The sequence below is a fragment of the Gymnodraco acuticeps genome, unplaced genomic scaffold (assembly GCF_902827175.1).
Source record: "Gymnodraco acuticeps unplaced genomic scaffold, fGymAcu1.1, whole genome shotgun sequence".
NCBI lineage: Eukaryota > Metazoa > Chordata > Actinopteri > Perciformes > Bathydraconidae > Gymnodraco > Gymnodraco acuticeps.
Window position 1 is genome coordinate 700,009 of NW_022991970.1, and position 21,254 is coordinate 721,262.

Genomic DNA, 21,254 nt, shown 5'->3' on the forward strand with positions numbered 1-21,254 from the left:
ATCTCTGAATGCAGTTGTATTTATTCTACAGATAGATAGATAAATAGAAGGATACTTTATTGATCCTACATTGGGAACTTCTTGTGTTACATGAGCAGCACAGTACACATTGACTCACTCAAAGGATATTGCTTTTACAGTATGCTTGGACAATCATATGTAAATCACTTGAAAAGAATGAGCTGAACCCAACAATATAAATATCTCGGTACAGAGGAGCGAGCTGAGGAATGTTCTGGTTCACAATGATGCAAATACTATGAGAGGAAGGGCTGAAGTGGACAGCAAACAATGGCTTTTGTGAAGGCCAAGAGGAAGGAGATTATGATGGAGAAATATATTGTACGTAGTGCTGCAGATTGAAAAGAGCACTGCAACCTGCTTTTGAATGTTGACACTCGAAAAACACGAGTACTTCCACTTTCCCTCTCTCTTTCTCCATGGTCATTTCTCTTTACCATAGAGAATCTGGCAATGAAACAGACTAAATGGTACAAAACAGAAAAAGGTAGTCATATTTTTTGTCCAAAATGATATTAATAGAATGATGTAATGAGGTGTTTTCTTTGCAGAAGCGTTCATGGTTCCTTCCAATAGGTTGTGCATGTCATCAGAGGCGCTATGATTAAATGTGATTATGTGTTTTTAAATATGAAGTTTGTGTGCATTTCTGTATTTGTGCTGATTGTAAGTGCTATTTGTGTGTGTATCCATGTGTGTGTGTGTGTGTGTTTGTGTTGTTGAGCCGTGCTCTCTATCCCCAGGTAAAAGCCGCTTTCATTCTCTGCGTGGAGCCGTGAAGAGAAATGCGGCTTTCATTCGTAAGGCGTGTGCGTCTGTCTGCATGGTTCAACACTAGTTAAACATTGACTGGAAACGTTATTTTAGACATGCAAGCGAACCGCACCTCCTCTCCTCATCCTCTCCTCTTCTCCTGCATTGTACTAGGAACCGTTGGTTTTTTTTTCAGTGGCTGCCTCTTTAACTGTAAATAAGTTTATTCTCATTGTCTTACTGTACCCCTTTTGTTCACCTCAAACAATTACCCTATATCGAAGCCATATATAAAAAATACCGTCGCAGTGGAGACTTGGTCTTTTGCCAATCATTTTCCATCCTGCTGCCAACATTGTATGTCTTCATTGCATTAAAACCTTGACCGTGTTTCATGGCCCTTAACTTCAAATCACCTATAATCGAAAAAGACAAAAACTATCACTACAGGGGGAAAAGGACATGAGGAGAAAACTTAATTTCTGTATTGAGATGCAGCCACCGTTTTCCTTTCTAGGTTTGTAGGAGAGAAACTGTTCGCATCTGCCTGAAAAAAAATAAACAGGAGGACAATGTCATCACATGAAACAATTCAAGTGCGGTTTACACACCGTACATGACGACAAACACATTTGTGATGCCACAGTCCTCTTCTTGTTGTTTTAAATTCCTTTCCCTAAAATCCCCCTGCCCTGTCGTTAGCCATGCTAGCTCTGATTGTCAAGGACAATACAGAAATAGCTACCAAATTTGAATTTTAGCCTTTTTATAATTGTCACCCAGCACTTGTCATATTGTTGAGTATAAATGTAAGATACTGTTCATCTACTGATAAGTGCATGCTTACTAGCAGTTCACTAGTTAATTGAATCCCCATATAATGTGACAATTGCCTAGTGTGCAAAAAGAGAGACTAAAATTCAAAATATAAGATTATTGTTATAAATAGACTGCATGATAATCCTCAAAATATTATGTTATATTTGGTACAGGATAGTAAATATGAATTCACTGTCATTTTTGGGTTTGTTTTTAAACATTTGATCAACTAAAATGTCTGGAAATTACCAGATGGTGTCATTGACGAATAATATCTGGCTCAAACGCTATTTTAGTATGTTCACTCAAATCTGTTCTGTAGCCTACACTAGAGCAGCGGTCCCCAACCTTTTTTGCGTCACGGACCGGTTTCATGTAAGAAAATATTTTTGCGGACCGGCCTTCAAGTTGTGGGGGGATAAATATGACGAAATAAAATAATACGACCTGTGTTCCTGTTTAACTGGTTATTGTGTTAACTGGCTAGCTATTTTCCATTGGGTTGAATGTTGCAATCAAACACACCACAAAGGCATATAATTGCAACAACAACAAAAACGTGTCTACGGCAAAAGTCCAAACAACTCACAGACTGCACCGGGCGCTGACGTAGGCGCCCTGTGACCATCAGATTTGACGACGCTGATTGGCTGAAATTATGTTTTGGCGGCATAGTTTAAAGATAGCAACAGTTGGCTTCTGCTGCACTTGCTGCACTCTCCAGAAGAAAAGAGGGCCCTCAGTGACAAGAAAAAACAGCTTTTCCATAGGAACAAATTACTGTAGGTCTCTGTACTGTAGGTCTCACTATACTGTATGTATGCGCTCAACTTTATTACTACGCGGCGGCGGTGTATAGCCAAATCACAGCCCCACCCTTGAGCAACCACACAATTTCACTACATATCTTACTTTTGTAACTCTCGATGTTTGTGACAAATAGAACTCCTCGTGTAGGCTACTTGTACAGCCAGTCAGTCATATTTTGGCATTAAGTGGGGTGCTGTTCTGAGGTTTTGATTGATATTACCTAGGTCTTCTTTGATTTGATTTGGAGCAATCTGCGGAGCCGTTACGTACGTCACTATATCCGAAATACGTCACTATACCCAAGTAAACAATGGAAAAAGAGAAATCTCCAACGAGGCGTTCTGGGGCAGCATAGACAGGTCTTTTCTGTGTTAGAGTTGTACTCGCTACAGGGTGTACTTTGAGGGTTTGTGACTCTGCACACCGTTTACATGCAGAAAAAGTTACATAACACACAAGGGGACGGGTAATAACCAGAAAAGCATGACATGGGACCTTTAAATAAACAAAATATTGGCTTTCAGAATATTAAACTTTTATTTCCAAAATCACACGATAAATACATGTTTGAAGCTTGTAGGGAAGATGACAGGCACCTCTCACTCGTCAAAGTCTTGGCTTTCAGAATATTAAACTTGTTTCGGCAAATTCAGATGATAAATACAACTTTGAAGCTTGTAACGGCATAATTACAAGCGGAGAACTGAGTAACTTAACGTCACAGCAGGCATAACAACAGCCGATGTTTCTTGTGAGTGTTTTCCCCGGGAAACAAACACAATACACACAAACGCAAAAATACACACACACTCGCAAGCTTCCCGCAGACCAGTAATCCAAACGAAAATCACAGCGTTATGACGTTCCATAGTCCAGACTGCTCTCGCGCTCAGTGTTGCCAGATGGGCGGTTTTCCATGAGTTGGGCTGGTTCAGAGAAAAGGTATCACTGTAATAACTCACAGCACGCAAAAATGTAAACGTCTTTCAGACTGATAATCAATAAATCAATCAAATATTTTTGTATAATATTTTTATAAAATAAATGTTTATAATATTTTTATAAAATATTTTTGTATTCAATCTTTCTCTGCGGCCTGGTACCAAATGACCGGTCCGCGGACCGGTGGTTGGGGACCACTGCACTAGCGGACACACACACCTTTTTTTTTTTTTCAAAAGACTACTTCAGTGAAGGATTTTGTCCTCATCAAGTTCAATACCTTTTTGTTGGCCCGCTTATTTTCAATGCTTTTATTTAATATATTTTCTCATTCACACATGCCAACATTGGTTAGAGTTAATGAATTCCTATTTTGCCTTGAAAACGTGTCTTTCTTATAACTCTCCCTCCATTTATCTCCCTCCCATGCTCCTTGATCCTTCCTTAGTTTTTTTTTCATCTCGTTCCTCCTCTCTGTGTCTCAAGTCTTTAGGGTTTACTCTAACAATAGGTATTAAACTAGTTCAGAGCTCCATTGAGGAGAAGGCACAGGGCTGGTTATATATTTGAAAGGCTTTAGCCTCGAGAGACACTCAAGGGCCCCGAGTGCTTTTAACTAAGTAGCATAGCAGCAGGTGGCACGTGGCGAAGTGAGAAACATTGAGCGTGTTCACAGCAGAGGCCTTAATGTTCACTGAGACCGTCCTGATCTCCACAGCAGAATTCATCCATCACAAGGCATTCGGCAAAGCACGCTGTTCACTCAATGAGCTTACTTTAATGTATTATGCTAGCTAAGTGCTTACAAGCAGCACTGAAGAAACTGAAATGTTGCTTTTAATTAAATGTATCATGTCAACATATTTCACATTACTGTATTTGGTTAGTTGAAAGCAATAATATTAATTAATACTAAATATTAGGTTCAAGTTAATATTATTGCTTTCAACTAACCTAATACAGTTATGTGCGATGTGTTGACATAATACATTTAGTTAAAGTCAAGGTTTCAGTGTTTTTATTGAGCTCTTGATATAAAACACCATTTTATTTTTGCAATATGTATGCATTAGGGCCAATGTCAGGGTTCAAATTGTGTTTTGAAAGCGATGTTATATACAAGAGCCCAGGCATGATTACATAGCAAGCTCTTTATGTCTTAGACCATTTTGGAATTACTAAAAAAAGTAAAGTCGAGATTGGATAATGCCGTTTTGAAAAAGCGCTCTCATCTTAAGTACCGATCAAGTCCCTTGGTTTTGTGTTTAAAGCCGTTTTGCAAGAGTGGGTCTGGCTTTATTTAACGGGGGATATCTTCCTTTAATACAAGACGCATTGAGATTCCTATCAGTATCTGACTGTTGTACCCACAGGGTGATACAATAAGTGTTTGAGGTGACAGTGAGGGGAGTGCAGCTTATTACCGCAGGCGAGCAAAGACTGACAGAAGCAATACAAAGCAATGTATCAGTCCCTCAAACAGCAATTCCCACATTTATCCTATTTTTCCTCTCCTTCCATCTACACCTCCCATGATGCTTCCATCCCTCCCTCCCTACTACCACTTGTTATCTTACTCTATTCTCCTTCTTTATCCTCCTAACACTTTTCCATCCTTAACTAACAATTCAAATGACTTCTGTTCTTTCTCTACCACCTCCATCTCCCCCGGTATTCATCCTTCCATGTTTATGCACCATGACACCTGTCTTTAATTAAGGACAAAGTGACACATTCGCAGTCTCCAAACTAAGAAAGCTTGGGCTCACTGAGCTTCCCACCTGTTTGCAAACTCCCACAAAAAAAACATCTTCAAAAGTTTATTAATTTTCAGATGTTTGCATTGACATAAATCCTGCCAAATCTCTCACCGCTTGATTGCAGTTTAGATAGATGACTGTATAAAAAGCATTTACAGTTTTTCTCAAAACCTTGGCTGCAATTAAGCTTCGACATCCTCCGGGAAGTTTGCAGACCGAAGACCAAGCGTGTTTTTCTTTCAATCTCCATGAGCTATTAAATCACAAAAGGCTTTTTTAATGATTTAGCTCACATAGAGTTAAGCAATCCTTCAGCTTAAAAGTTGAAATCCTTCCTAATAGCTGTTGCAGAGGTTGTTTCCCAGGATCCCTTAGCAGTACATATTGTTAGTTTCTAATGAGTTAGGCAATCAGTGCAAATATTTACATTTTACTTTTGTGAAAGATCACTTTTTACTCTTATAGAAAAAAATGTGTTCACATTGTGGGACTTAAAATAGTGCAGCTCCTCACTAGATAGGAATGAATGCACTTTATAGCCTTTTAAGTGTGTGTAGTACTATATATGTAAAGGTGACTGAACATTTGGAGTCCTCAAGGTTTAGATATAATAATGTATAAAAAACCAGCATACAATATAGCGTGTTGATTCATCTTTCTCTTTTTTCTTCCCTTTCTGTCTCTTCCTCGTGCTCTGCTCCTCGGTCTCTCAGTGAGCATGCCAGCCAGTGAGAATGAATCCGTCAACACAGATAACGCCCCCGGGGGAGACGTGGAGGGGGAGACCTGCTGTACCCGGCTAGCGTAAGTACCTCACCCTCTCTCATACACACCCTCTTCTCCTTCTCTTATCCCCCAGCTCTCATGGTCACCGTCTGTCCGTCCCAAGACTGACCTCCATCCTGCCTCTCTCCTCAATAAGCACTTTAGTGTTAGACAAGGTAAGAGAGGCCAGTCCTGGCTCCGTCCTTCACTGAGGTCACCAGGGCGGACCTCATCAAGCTCAAAGAGGTTTGGAAGAATCCCGACAATGGGGCTGGTTAGAGGAGAGCAGAGTGAAAGGAAATGACTCTTCTTTCTCTACCTCCGAATAATCTGTGACCTTCATTAGACTATGAGGAATTAAACCTTCTCTAAACCACAGTGCCTTATATTTGCTTTTATTATTCTAAAAATAAACAACATCCCAATTTCAACATTTGTTTTGCGCTCATATTTAAGAAGTTGACCCTCATTAGGGACTCATTAAAAATTCCAAAAACATTTCATGGTTCATCTCATCTAAATGTAATCCAGTTTTATTTCCCTTTCTTCTCTCCGTCTGTTTCTGCTCACCCTCACCTTTTGTGTTGGCTGGTGAAGTGCCCCCCCCTCCCCTGTGGGAGCTCACGAACAGCTGACTCACCCGCCCCTGCTCCCCCCCTCTCCTTCATTTTTTACATTATTCAACATGTGTGTTGCTTTCTTTCTTAGACTGAAGGCCACGCAGGAGCATGACCCTGGCGGGCCCACTTTACCACTTCAGCAAACACACCTACACACAAACTGCTCTGAGATCAGAGCAGAATAGAAGTGAATAGAGAGAGTTAATGTGCAGTAAGACATAGACATTTAAAATGGAATGGTTGTGAAATAAAACTAAATCAACAACACTGGAGGCACACTATTGTTTATCTATACTCTCGCTGTCCATCTGTTACTTTGTCTTTGTTATGTTGTTTGTGTTTGTCCCGTCAGACCAAAACAACTCAAAACAAAGAAGGCATCATATCTGTGTCTTCCTGAGCTGACACAACCTCGGCTCATAATGCCAAATAAATGTTAAATTGAAGCCATCATAATTGCTCCATTATTTCCTTATAGTTCCTTTTCTTTCTATTGACTTATTGCTGCAGCTCGAGATAGCACTACATCTTGCGTGCATTAAAGATTCATATTTAGAAAAAGATAAAGCACAAAATGCTTTTTCGTATTTGTGTACTATAAAAGCTGTCATGCATCAAATCTAAAACAGCTGCACAATAATTCCTCATTTGGTTTTTTAAATAAAAGCGTATTAAATTCTAGCATCCATCTCCTTTCTCTTGTCCACGAGGAGCTTTAAAATAATGACTCCTGAACTCTTCGTGAAATCAGTGACTCTCAGTCAGACTGTCCCAAACCAAACGAGTAGGAAACCTTGCCAGGACTGGAAATACGAGTCTTCATCTTTTCTCTGCGAGACTGCAACAGGTTGGACTAGCAGCAGCGAGTGTCTCTTCACATTGCCGTAGACATAGTCCTCGGGGTTGGAGCTACTTGGACGCCTGCTGATCTCCATAATGGAGACGGGCACACGGAGGGGAGAGACGCGTGTACTGTCAGCCTCCATATCCAGCCAGTCAGTCATTTTATCCTCCGTTCAGTCAGGCAGTGAGTCACTTCATTGCTTTGGTCCGTCAATTCATCTGCTGCTACAGACCGAGTCAGGACACTCATCTCACTGAAAGGTCATTACAGTGTGTGACGCTCTTGTTATTTACTTATTTATATGAATACAAGCACTACAATACCATTTAAATGTAACAAAAGGAGCCATAAATACACAAACCAGTACAAATCTGATCTCCGTATTCACCAAACATAAGTGCTTTTTTGTGCATAAGGTTTTGTTATCCTTAAACAACCCTTGCCTGAAAGAGGAACATCAGTTTATACCATCATATTATATATTAAGCCCACATGGTCAGATCATGGTATTTAAATATGAACAGATATCATTTGATATGTCAATCTGAATTTCTACAGCAGGATTTCCTCTTTCTCTTCTCTCTTCTCCTCTCCTCTTCTTTATATTCTTTGCTGTATAATGGTTCAATCATAACAAGGCACACGTTTCCATAGGTTCCTTTTCAAAGTTATGAGTATTTTTATAAACGTGGGACATCTTTAACCTTGTCTATTTGCACTCAACTGTCTCGCCAGCTTGTGTCTATTTTGGGAGCTTTATTCCTCTGAACTGCCCATATTTACTTTGGGCAAACTTACTTACTTTTTATGACATCTTTTTCATTTGGAAAATCTTTGAAGTGGACACAGAATACATTATTATGGTACATCATTGAGGGCAATATTTCATAACACTACACATTTACTGAATGTAACTATATGGGTTGTTTTTGACACTCACTTATTTGCTTGTGTAACATCAAACCATGAGATCAGTGTCCTACAACCGAGGCAGCATTAAACAGCAACAATACTGGCGTCCTCTCCTTGCCCTATCCCTCAACGTGTCCTTCATCCTTTCCTCACCCTCGTCCTCTCCTTTCCTCCCCTGTCCTCCTCCTTTCCTCCCCCTGTTCCTCCCCTTCCTGCCCCTCCTCTCCTCTCCTTTCCTCTGTCTCCGTTCCTCCCCTCTCCTCTCCTCTCCTCTCCTCTGTCTACTTCCACCTTTCCTCCCCCTCCCCGCTCTTCTAGTCTCCTCTTCCTCTGTCCTCCTTTCTACACCCTCACCTCCTCCCCTCCCCTCCCCCTCTCCTCTCCTCTGTCTCCGTTCCCTCCCCTCCCCACTCCTCTCTTCTCCTCTCCTCCTTCCCTCATCTGTCTCCACTCCCCTCCCCTTCCCCTCCCTCCCCTCCCCTCCCCTCCCCTCCCCTCCCCTCCCCTCCCCTCCCCCTCCCTCTCTCCTCTCCTCATGTCCTCCTTCCTCCCCTTTCCTCGCCTCTCCTCGCCTTCGCTTCTGTCTCCTTTCCTCCCCTTCCCCTCTCCTCTGTTCTCCTTTCCCGTCCCCTCCCCCTCCCCGGTCCCCTACCCCACTCCCCCTGCTCCGCCCCTCTTGGCTCCATTTCCTCCCCTTTCCTCTCCTCTTTTCTTCTCCGTCCAGATCAAATCTTCCATAATCTCTTGTCTTCCGTACTCTGTATGTTTTGTTGTTACAGTGGTGAACAATCTACAGACATTTGTCTATTTATAAGTTATGTTTTTTCACACCAGGAGTGATTGGAGGAAATCCAAACGTAAAGCTTTTATTGTTCACTTGACTGGATGCCACTGTATGTGTTTGCTTGGGGTGATTTGATTCAAAAAAATTGATTTTACAAATGTCAATTCAAGATCAAATATCCCTCTCCAAACACCCCTTCCATGTTGTGTACCTGTCTATATGTGTGTTATGTGTGTGTATAATTCCATTCTGTTTTCTGTGTTCCAGAAATAGGATCTCCAAATCCAAGTTCAGGTTAGTACATGTTGTTTACCATAGTCCCTTAATCCACCTTCTCTAATGTCTCTTCTGCTGTGGTACTTATATTATCCCCAAATTCCTAAAACAGACATTTTCCAACCTATATTAAAATACCAAGAGGTGTTTTGTCCTCTTTAGAGACAGAAACATGTTCATATTGGCAACGTTTTGTAACTAAGGTTCTTTTGAAGAGCCTCAAAAGATGTTTCAAAAATAACATCACAGACATTAAAGGGACATGTGTCTTTCTGTAACAATGCATGTCCGCTTGTTCTGTTGCTGTGAGTCGTGTCTCATGTAACATTCAGTGTGTGCATCATGGCCAAAGCCGCTGTGTGCCATAAGTGACTCTAAATAGCTCACACACACTCAAACAGAAGAAACATGAATTTTGTATAAGCAGGGAATAATTACACTTCCTGGTTAGCTGTGTTCATATGCTGACAAATCTCTGGTGCTGCAGGGGGACAATAGAGAAAGGGGTCAAGTACAAATCATCAATATACTCATATACTCTCAAACAAGGAAAAGACAGATAATTGATTTGGGCAGTTGTGGTATGGATCCATTACGTGGCTATGGATAAAAGCTGTTTGGTTGGATAGATGTTCTTACTTAAGTGGCTGTGAAAGCGTGTAGTGCAATCCTTTATCTTAGCAATATCAGAATTGTTGTCATTTTCCTTTTTGGCCACTAACTAAGGTCTGGAAAAATGTCAGTTGTTCGAACAAGTGTAGGTATTAAATTAAGTGGACCCTTGAGTGGACGTGAAGCTGGCAATTATTCAAATCAATAAAGTGTATTTATTAGAGGGCAGAAAAAGAGCACATTAGCTTAAAATGCTCATGTTCAGATGTCTAAATAGAAGACATAATAGAGTTTTAAAACTGATGATCTTTCCTTATAGTTGAATTACAATATAGCACACATCCGTCTAAATTTGAGCCTCCAATCATTTCCTCAGGATAAGCAGTTGTTCTTTTCCCCTCTAATGGTGCATATCTCCTTCTGGTGTGAATCGTCTTTGAGGGTGACTAACATTTCCTGCTCTCAAACAGACAACCACCGACCAAGGAGTGATGTCATCACTACGCTGCAGACAGACTAACTGACTCTTTCTTTGTTTTCTCTCTCCTCTGCTGTTTTTTTCCCACTCTCTTCTTCACTTGTTAATTTTTAACATTTATTTTTTCCTTATTTCTTCTTTCATGGGCCCGTGATCTTCCTCTTTATTTCCTCCGTTGTTCATTACTGCCTCTCTGCTGTTTTCCCACTTCCCTTCTCATCACTACGTCTCCTCTCTCCCATATTTTCTCACCTCTCCATCTCTCTCTCAATCTGCGCTTCTTCCTCCTCAGTCGATACTCTCGGAGGTGGAACAGGCAGTGTAGGAGGAAGTGCCGGGCAGCGGTCAAATCGCAGGTTTTCTATTGGCTGGTCATCTTCCTGGTTTTCCTCAACACTCTTACCATCGCCTCTGAACATCACCAGCAGCCTCAGTGGTTAACTGATGTACAAGGTACGTAAGCACATACATACACCCTATTTGTTGTGTTTGTAGCTACATTATTTTTCCTTTTCCACTAATCTTCCTTTGCTGTCCCTTTTTATTCTGTTCCCTATTTCCTTGTTCTAACCTGGTTCTAACCCCTTCCTCCTTTTTTTTATCTCCTTTCTTGCCTCCTCTGTAGACATTGCCAACAAGGTGTTGCTAGCACTCTTCACTGGCGAGATGCTGTTAAAGATGTACAGTTTGGGTCTGCAGGTCGGTGGCTCACAGCATTATTTTTCTAAAAAAGAAGTTCTATGTGAAAATATTTGTTATACATTCAAAGACTTTCAAGAGAAACTCCTCCCTCCACTACTTTCCGCTTAAAGTTTTACTTCTGTCTTAAATCTCCACAGGCGTACTTTGTTTCGCTCTTCAATCGCTTCGACAGCTTTGTAGTTTGTGGCGGCATTCTTGAAACCATTCTGGTGGAAACCAAGGTTATGTCTCCTCTGGGCATCTCTGTGCTACGTTGCGTACGCTTGCTGCGAATCTTCAAAATAACCAGGTTAGTATAGACATGTGTTGTCGTTCCCTCTGGTGGTCTTGGTCTTCAATGTCACTTTTCCTGTCCACTTTAAACATGTGACTTACTGGTCTATACAGGTCATGTGAGTACTTGCCAACACGGATCAAAAACAGACCAAAGTGAACCATGTTGTACTTGCCCTGATGAAGGCCTCGTTTATTTTGACTTGTACTAAACCTGACGTCTGTGCCCCCCCCCCCCCCCCAGATACTGGAACTCTCTGTCCAACCTGGTGGCGTCCCTGCTGAACTCTGTGCGCTCCATCGCTTCCCTGCTGCTTCTGCTCTTCCTCTTCATCATCATCTTTTCCCTGCTGGGCATGCAGCTCTTCGGGGGGAAATTCAACTTTGACGAGACCCGACGCAGCACCTTTGACAACTTCCCCCAGTCTCTGCTCACCGTGTTTCAGGTGAGGCAGATGTCTCTATTTGCTTCTTGTTTCCCTCCCGTGTTTTCTTTTGTTCTCATCTTGTCCTGACTTGAAATGATGAACTTTGACACCTACATTTCTACAGTACAGAAAGTCATTTCATTTTAGATTTTGATTTAGATTCAACTTTAAAGTCATTGAGTACAACGAAATGCAGTTTGCATACAACCAGAAAGTGCAAAGAGTAGTCAAATGCATGAGGTTTCAATAAATACACAATTCAGATCAATGTACTTAGTTATGTATAAATATGAATAAATGTCTTTTGATAAGGTGCAGATTCAGACCATATACATATAAGGTGCAGGGTTTAGGCATATGTAAGTTAGATACTCTAATCTAGTTTGTATTACAATTGAATTAGATAAATAACTGTGAAAGGGGTGAGACTTTTAATGCTTTTCTTCTTCATAACTTTATTTCTTTTTTTTCTGAATCCACAGATCCTAACAGGAGAGGACTGGAACTCTGTGATGTATGATGGTATCATGGCGTACGGTGGACCGTCCTTCCCCGGCATGCTGGTCTGCATCTACTTCATCATCCTCTTCATCTGCGGAAACTGTATCCTGAGATAAAATACGTACATTACATAGCAGCATGTATCATGTGGATCTGAAGGCAATTGGTGTACAATCAAAGGTCTGGAGCAAAGATTGACAGCCAAATTGTGTTTCTGATTCTGTTCAACTGCATCCCATCAAACAGATAACAATGTGGCTGATGTGATTTGAATGAAATCCAAACCCTCTTTAGGATGCAGGATGCGGGTGTGTTTTGCATGGGGATACAGTCATGAAGCCAGAACTGTTTGCTGGAGGTCAAAGAAGCTCTGCTCAGGCAGCTGGGACTTCAGTGTCTTTCAGATGCAGAAAGGTTACTCTTAATTTACTCAGCCGGCCAGGATTGCTTGCTATCATCCACACTGATGATCTGTTAGTTCAGCAACATCCTTAGCTTCACCGTTCTGAACAGACATCCTACTGAATGTCTTCTTGGCCATCGCTGTTGACAATCTAGCAGACGCTGAGAGCCTGACATCTGCCCAGAAAGAAGAGGAAGAGGAGAAGGAGAGGAAAAAACTGGCCAGGTAAGAAAGACAGGTGGACAGTTATCTGGGGAGAAGAAACAGAAGTTCTTCTTGCATGTGACACCTGGAAAGGTAGGATAGGATTCAAGGGCGGTGATACTCGAGCCTTGAAATTAAAGTACTAACAATGATTTGCAATCAGAGTCATTATGGTTTTAAGTCAGGCTGACATTTTATCTGCTTTGCTTTTGTGTCGAAACCATTTTTATTGGGTAATTTAAGCGTCTCATTGCTGACAAAGGCAATTTGTCAGCAATGTTAATGTGACATTTTAGTGCAGCTGAGGAAAATAGCTTCGACAAATCATTACATGTCTTCTTTTTGGTTGCAACCTCTATTGATCTTAGGAAAAACATTTGCCTGCTCACTATCTGTTTGGTTTGATATCAGCACAGCTAGGGGTGGGCGATATTGAAAAATATAATATCACAATATTTTTCAAGCAGTATCACGATAGACGATATTTATCACGATATTTTATGGTTGTTTTTCAAGTTACTTAACAGTACAACCACCTACAAGGTAACACAAACTAAAATAAAAAGGAGTAACAGACCAAAATACCATCAAGCTGGTTTTGATTCTGCAGTGAATCCCTGAATGAACAATTCAACAGGAATGTTGATATGGCTTCCTCAGTGTTCAAGTAGGTAGGCCTACACCCTACAACAAACGTTAACACTGGTTTCTTCACCAAGTAAAGTGCACTCTCTTGCTAAATAAAATATTCAAGGCACAGTTTCTCAGTATAAAAATTCACTTTGTTTTAGGTAGCACTAGCAGTGATGTAACATCAATATGCATGAAAAGGAGAGTAAACATAACTAAGTTAAACATAAAACATCAATGAGGAAAAGTCAGTGCCAAACAATTAAAATGTAAACTTTAGACTTGAAGTGCAATCAAAGACTTTAGCATAACTGAACATCTGTTTCAAAAGGGAAACACAATATAAATACCTTATTGATAAAATAAAATATAAGCCAACAGAATCAACCAAGACAATAAATGAAGTGCAATACTGTCTGAATCCTGACAGCTTGGTTTTTACTAACCGTTGTCAGTATGTAGTTACTTCGGCATCATTTTGAAACGTGTATTACAATTAAATCACGGTAAATTAGGTTAATTTTGTCGTAGTTGGTTTCCACCACAGTATTTACATGGATACATATAAGCCCCGCCCCCTCTCCAGCTCGTCCTGTTTGAATGACAGGAGTAAACACAGCTGACAGCCGCGGTGAAAATCTAGCGGTTAGGGTGAGAATATTCGCATCGCGTCCGTTGTGAACGCAGCATAACGCAGTTCAGAAACCACTGTTCTGACGCTTTTAAAAGCAACTTCGAGATGTTAACAGTATCAGGGGCACGCAGGCCATGGTGGCCGTAGGACGTACAATTTGGGGCTTCACGGCCAGACCGACCGTCATGGCCGCCGTGAAAATCCTACCCTGGTGCACTATGAACTGCACTATCACTATAGATATGATATCTCTGAAAAGGCATATCGTGGAGACCTAATATCGTCTCCACGATATATATCGTCATATCGCCCAACCCTAAGCACAGCCACCCCCTGGGATTGAAATACTCCCCCTCATTACAAAAATCTAAGTGTTTTTTTGTTGTTCTCCTGGTCTTAATCTAGATGTGATTCATTACACATTAGTGGATTAAAATGGGGCTAACATTGCTAAGGTTAGGACAGGGGAAAGCTGTTAATATTCTGTCTTTCAAGGTTGGCCATCCCAGAAAAGCGTCTAGCCAACGAGAAGCTGCCCCTGGAGGAGAAGAAGAAGGAGAAGAAGAAGAAGAAGAAGGAGATAGAGCTGAAGTCCATCACTTCCGATGGAGAGGCCAACACTGCCACAAAGGTACAGAAACACACATACAGACTAGAGTATCTGCAGTCTTCAATTATCTAAAAGTGTTGTTAGAGAAATTAATGAACTTGTTACTGAATGCAATGCTCTCCCCCTGCAGATTAGCATAGGTGACTACTGTGGAGATGAGAGTGAGGAGAAGAACCCATATCCTGCCAACGACTACATAGGTAACACATGGTTGTCATGAAAACTTGCCAAAAACTCTACAGGTCTATGTGTCCAATAAATAAATATTCTCATCTCAAACATCTTAAAAAAGTAGTTTTCATCCCATATGAATAATTACATATTTTAATTTCACACTGCTTCATATATATATCAAAAATGCTGTCTTGGGTCCCATTGTTATATGAATAGAAACTTGGTACCAAGAACCTGTGAATATAAGTAGCTGCTTAACAACACTTTTTAAAGTACTTTATTGAATTTTGATTCAGTCCAATTGTTCCTTTGGATCCTTTGCTACCTCTGCTAAGGCAACAATACCCCCTGTCAGCATTTTATTTATTCTGACTGTTATCCTTTTCCTTCCTCTCATCAGGAGACGATGAGGAGGAGGAGCCTGAGATGCCGGTGGGTCCGAGGCCGAGACCACTCTCCGACATTCAGTTGAAGGAGAAGGCCATTCCCATGCCTGAGGCCCGCGCTTTCTTCGTCTTTGGTCACGATAACAAGTAAGAGCAGGCTGTGGTTCTGCAGTCAGCCGACCTGCCTTTCTCCCCCCCACAGTGTCTATTCCCATCTCTGTCATGTTCTGATCATATCAAATGTTCTATACATTTTGTAGCATGAGAATGAAATATGTTTGAATTCACTTTGTTTTTCAGATTCAGGGTTCTGTGCCATAAGATAGTCAACCACAACATCTTCACCAACCTCATCCTCTTCTTCATCCTGCTGAGCAGCATCAGTCTGGCCGCAGAGGACCCGGTCAAGAATGACTCCTTCAGAAACCAGGTAACACACACCATAAAAGAACATGAATGTAAGGGTATAGAATAAACACAAAGAAAACACTATAGTCATCATTAGTTGCCCATCAAAATGAATTCTGTACTAAATGGGTTATAGCCGAGAGCAACATATAGAGGAAGCAGAGCTTATTGTGACTGGCTGGTACACTTAATGACATTTCTTCCAGAGTACTACTGTGATTAGCTTCATGTTAGGAAGATGTGAACCTGTTAATCTTTAAGACCATTGCAGCTGTGTACACTTAAAGCGCAACACTATAATCTTATATATAAATGTTATTAAGGGTTAATTGGTGTAATTTGTAAGCTGTAGACCAATGTGAAGAATGAGCACTGTTCCTGTTTTTGTGTATTGTTTATTCTCTCAGTGAGCAAGATGCCCTAAAGATCTGTTGTATTGTATTTTATTTGGCTATTGTATAGTTTCTGTATACAAATCTACCTCAATTAACCTTAGCATGAAACTTTAATGGAATTATACTTCCTGTTTTTCAGTTTACGCTCTATTCACTCGTAGAATTTGAGTCTAATCGAACCTCATTACCTTAGAGCTGAACCTCATCATTATTAATTCAGTATGTGGTGAAGTCATCCAGGACGATGCTACAGTTAACCATTAGTTCAGCTGTAACTCTGAAGAACTGCACTTTATCACGTTTCTGTCTATGTTTCATGCTATGGTACCTCTAAACAAAAAGCTGTTATTGTGTTTGTCTTTTGCAGATCCTAGGATATGCAGATCATGTTTTCACTGGACTCTTCACCATTGAGATCATTCTTAAGGTAGTATAGAAAGTTTATGATGCATCATATTTGGGACGTATCATCTGCAAGTTGTACATGTGATTGATTTGCTTTAATTGAATGTGATCCCAATCTTTTATAAAGTAGACTTATAATAAAATAATAGAAGTATGTTTCCTCTGCAGTAAACCCGTTGTTAAAGAAAGTAAACACCATGCATGTATTATGTAATGCCTGCTCAGAGATAAAGGTCAAAAGCACTTATTCAATTGTTTATTTTATTTGTACACCAGTGGTGGATAGTAACAAAGTACATTTACTCAAGAGCTGTACTTAAGTAGAATTTTGAGGTACTTCTACTTTACCTGAGTATTTTCCTCCTTATATACACTTTGACATATATTTACAGGTTAAGACACCCAGCAGCAGTATATCGAGTATTTCAATAAGCTCTACATTCACAAGCTGTGATAAAAACAGATAATATCATGATAGTTACCCGGTAACTCAATATATATACAGGATTCTGAATTGGGCCATTACGGGTGCTAAGGGGTACTTTTACTAATAAGTGTAACTTGATGCCGATACTTTAGTACTTTTACTTAAGTAAGATTTTGAAAGCAGGACTTTTACTTTTAACAGTATATTTACAATGTATTATATCTACTTTTATTCAAAATGTACGTTTACTCAACTGTGCTTGTATCCTTCTTTAAAATATGAACTTTGACCCCTACAGATGACAGCCTATGGGGCCGTCCTCCATAAAGGTTCATTCTGTAGAAACTATTTCAATATTCTGGACCTGGTGGTTGTCAGTGTGTCCCTCATCTCCTCTGGAATACAGTGAGTGCAGCCTAACGTCTCCTGATGCATGCTTTATACTGTCGTCCCATTTGAAATATAAGCTGCTTTAGCCTTTCAGTCCAAGTAGTGTGCACTGATACATCTAACATTATGTGGCAGCAGTTCCAAGCGACATCATCAGGGAAGCTTACAATATCATCAAACATCCATTTGGGTGGCTTCATGTTCAAAAGCTGGACCAGTCAGTCAGATAATGACAAGTGCATGAGACACTGGTCCTTTCCAAGAAGACACAAATCAAGCTGTAAAGTGGGAACAAAAATGTGTTAATGTAAATTGCCCCATGCTTCACACTTCTCTCTGTTCTCTAACAAGTTCACACTTCATTACTCCCAATTCCTTTCTCTCTTTGTGATGTTTACTAAATGTGTTCTCTGCTTCTTGTTCTTGAAATGCTGTGATATTTCTGATGTTTAATATGCTATGCTACACTCTCTGTCTCTAATGCTTAATAGACATGACTTCTCGACGTAAGTCCACATTAGTCCGCACTAATAACCCCCTTAACAGACCTTCACCTTAACTGTGTAAAACTGTCACTCTTTTGCTTTTGGTATTTCTATGGTCTTGGAGAGTTTTAGTCAAAGCAAGAAAATAAACTCCAGAGTGCAATCTGTGATGTTATCATCAGGCGTAGGTTATTGGGGTTACACTGTATTGATCATAAATGGAAAAACACAAGATTGTGCTTCGTCACACTTTCAGGTCTTATCAGCAACATTTGTTTTGAGCCAAAGATTGCCTTTTCTGGGGGGCGCCCCCTGGGTCCTGTTATATTGTACTCAGCTGTCATGTCCAATAAATGTCAATATGATTATTTATCACATATATTTTGGGGCAGCGCAAACTCAGTTACCATACATTTGGATAAACGGAACTCTCTGGGCTGTAGAAATGACACCATAATGCTGAAATCTCAGTTGTTTTTGCCTGTTAAAATCGTGAGTGTGTGGGATTTTTTCTGGGTATATCACAGTCAGATTAATTGTGAAGGTGCTGGTAGTGTCTACTACCGCCTCAGTGCATTTATTTCAACCCAATATAGAAGTATCCCCTGTGGATATACTGTATATCTGTATCCTTTTTTTTAAATGTCCATTTAAGTATCTGCGCAAATAGAAGTAATTTTGTAGAAAAACAGCATGGAAATTGCAAAAGTTTATCAAGGCTTTTGTTAGTTAAAATGCAGAAAACCACATACAGAAAGCGTGATGTGTTTCTGCTCTGTGTGATATTGTGTGTGGACAGCATGTAATATGTCCAACATTAGTTCACACGAAAGAACAGTGTGTCCGATATGTAACACCTTACTTCCTATCTCTGGACGGAAACTGCATGTTTGCTTTCTTAGGAAACGATTTAAAAATCAGGTGGCTTGCACAGCTATATTCAGGATAAACAGAAATGTGATCCAGGCACAAGGAAGGAAACAAGCCTTTATTTGAGTGAATAAATCATTAAAATGCCATCATATACTGATGTAGGACTTGCTCAGGGCTATTGTTGAACAACATTCATTAGTAGTTATATTCATTTTATATTCTAAAGACATGTTTGAAATTGAGTTGAAGTTTGTACTATCACTACAGGATATCTCCACAGCTGGTTTGACTGTGATATGTTGCTGATGAAATCCTGCTCAACATGAGCTCCCTTTAACTCCCTTTAATCGTTACCTTCCTGTGTGAACTGTTCAACAGGTCTTTCCTTTTTTTATTTTAAAGTATACAGAGAATAATGTCACTCCCTTTATACCACTCCTTTAACCCTCTTAAAACGTCACTCCCTTAAAAGTATAAATTGACATTTTGAATACACTTTTTTCCTTTGTGACACTTTGGGAAAAAGTTTTTGCATTTTGTTCATCGGTGAACTGAACATCCTGAAGGTTTTTCGCTTGTTTCAGAGCTGTTGACGTCATATAGTAATAATGAAGACCAAGTTCAGATGAACAATGGACCAATGCTCAAGCTTTTTCCAAATATCTATTGTAAAATTCAAAATGTCAATGTATGCATTTGATTCTTTTGGTTGAAATGTTCAAACCTCTTCCTTCACTCCACTTCCTTTGAAAGGTCACACTGTTTGGCATTTGGCTTTAACTGACACTCTTACAGCACAATAACTCTGTTTGCCTGTACATGTCTGTGTGTTGCTTTATCTGTGTTAAACATGTGTGTGTTTGATACATAAACACTTTTTCTATATTGTTCCTACTATTGTGCACATGTTATGTTATTTTCCTCATTCATCAACACGTACAAACCCATAATGTCAGTCAATATATGATATGTTTGTTAGTAGAATGAACTAAACCTGACTATAATCCAGTATTTTTATTTGGCCACCTGATTTCTGCTAGATCAAATAAAGTGCACTGCTTCCAATGCCCTAATAGAAATCAGAGATACTATTCAGCGTTTTGTTGTAAGTCATTTTAAACATGTTTCATTGCTTTTTTAAGCATACATTCTGTAAAGGTAATGTTTAAAAACAAAACACACACATATTATTACTGACTTTGCAGAATTGAAGGCGACCTTTACCTGTTTCTAAAGACAGTCATTATAGTTTTGTGTCATACTTCTCGTTGTGTTTCAGTTCACTTTTATCGGATCATTTTGGTTTCTTTAACTTGTGTGTTTATTGACCTTTTCTTCAGTTTGTGCTGAAAAAATGCTTTTAAAACTTATTTTGCAAATATGTCTTCATGTGTGTAAAAATGTGTGTTTCATCAGTTAACCTGGAGCATAGTTAACCCCATGTGTGTTTCAGGTCCAGTGCCATTAACGTGGTGAAGATCCTGAGGGTCCTGCGGGTGCTCAGACCACTGAGGGCCATCAACAGAGCCAAAGGACTAAAGGTTAAAACACTCACACGTATATCAAAAACACATAATACACACATACTCTCTTCTTAACAAATAAATACACATTATTGTACTTCACTATCATTATGGGTGTGTTTTACAGCATGTAGTGCAGTGCGTGTTTGTGGCAATCCGGACCATCGGCAACATCGTCATCGTCACCACGCTGCTCCAGTTCATGTTTGCCTGCATTGGAGTACAACTCTTTAAGGTAAAGTGGAAAGGAGGGAAAGAAGAAGGACAAGCTTCGTAATCAGGTTAATTTAAATACTAAATCTCTATGTTTTCCCCTCAGGGCAAGTTCTTCACCTGTACTGACAGCTCCAAACAAACGTATGCAGAGTGCAGGTGAGAGGTCCCTCCTGCACGCAAGCTGCTCGAACTCTACCTTATAGAATGACTACTTGATAATACATGTGGATGTGTGTGTGCGTGTCTGCTTGTGTCCACAGGGGTTCCTACATTATGTATAAGGACGGTGATGTGGGGAAGCCTGAAAGAGCCCTGAGACTGTGGGAGAACAGCGACTTCAACTTCGACAATGTCCTGCAAGGCATGATGGCTCTGTTTGCTGTGTCTACCTTCGAGGGCTGGCCAGAGTGCGTGTCGTAAAACTAAAAATGCATTTATATATATATATATATATCCTGACCTGCATACTGTTTCTACACAGTGTGTTTATTTATTTTTGTGACCAACTTTTTATTCTTTTCTAGTAGCACTCACGGAGGGACACATATACAGATACAAGTTATGTACAATAATACAAAGAGAAAGAGAACAAATAATAAAAGGAGATGTATAGGGAGTCCCTTGGCCACGACAACCATCCCTCCCCCCCTCTTGCCATGTCACACAAATCATACATAATGCTGGTTAGCAATAGTCTAAGTTCATCTGTTACACACATGTTTGCATAACAGTTCATAACCAATACTCGTCTTTTTTAACTAAGTTGACATTGAGTCCTGTCCCAATCATCT

The 21,254-nt window shown here is 40.1% G+C and overlaps 1 protein-coding gene across 19 annotated transcripts in view; it reads left to right on the top strand.

Annotated features, from left to right (window-relative positions):
- Window positions 1-21,254, top strand: part of cacna1c (calcium channel, voltage-dependent, L type, alpha 1C subunit) — a 222,324-nt gene that overhangs the window by 165,088 nt on the left and 35,982 nt on the right. For 18 of the 19 annotated variants that reach the window (XM_034200822.1, XM_034200829.1, XM_034200824.1 and 15 more), the window contains exons 11-28: window positions 5,819-5,909; window positions 9,298-9,324; window positions 10,689-10,849; window positions 11,022-11,095; window positions 11,236-11,387; window positions 11,616-11,817; window positions 12,282-12,402; window positions 12,814-12,928; window positions 14,667-14,802; window positions 14,912-14,981; window positions 15,356-15,488; window positions 15,642-15,771; window positions 16,512-16,571; window positions 17,275-17,381; window positions 20,178-20,265; window positions 20,375-20,482; window positions 20,567-20,619; window positions 20,724-20,870. In XM_034200822.1, coding sequence (XP_034056713.1) covers window positions 5,819-5,909; window positions 9,298-9,324; window positions 10,689-10,849; window positions 11,022-11,095; window positions 11,236-11,387; window positions 11,616-11,817; window positions 12,282-12,402; window positions 12,814-12,928; window positions 14,667-14,802; window positions 14,912-14,981; window positions 15,356-15,488; window positions 15,642-15,771; window positions 16,512-16,571; window positions 17,275-17,381; window positions 20,178-20,265; window positions 20,375-20,482; window positions 20,567-20,619; window positions 20,724-20,870 — 1,975 coding nt within the window. The remainder of the gene's footprint in view (window positions 1-5,818; window positions 5,910-9,297; window positions 9,325-10,688; window positions 10,850-11,021; window positions 11,096-11,235; window positions 11,388-11,615; window positions 11,818-12,281; window positions 12,403-12,813; window positions 12,929-14,666; window positions 14,803-14,911; window positions 14,982-15,355; window positions 15,489-15,641; window positions 15,772-16,511; window positions 16,572-17,274; window positions 17,382-20,177; window positions 20,266-20,374; window positions 20,483-20,566; window positions 20,620-20,723; window positions 20,871-21,254) is intronic. The other variant, XM_034200830.1, reaches the window with a different exon arrangement.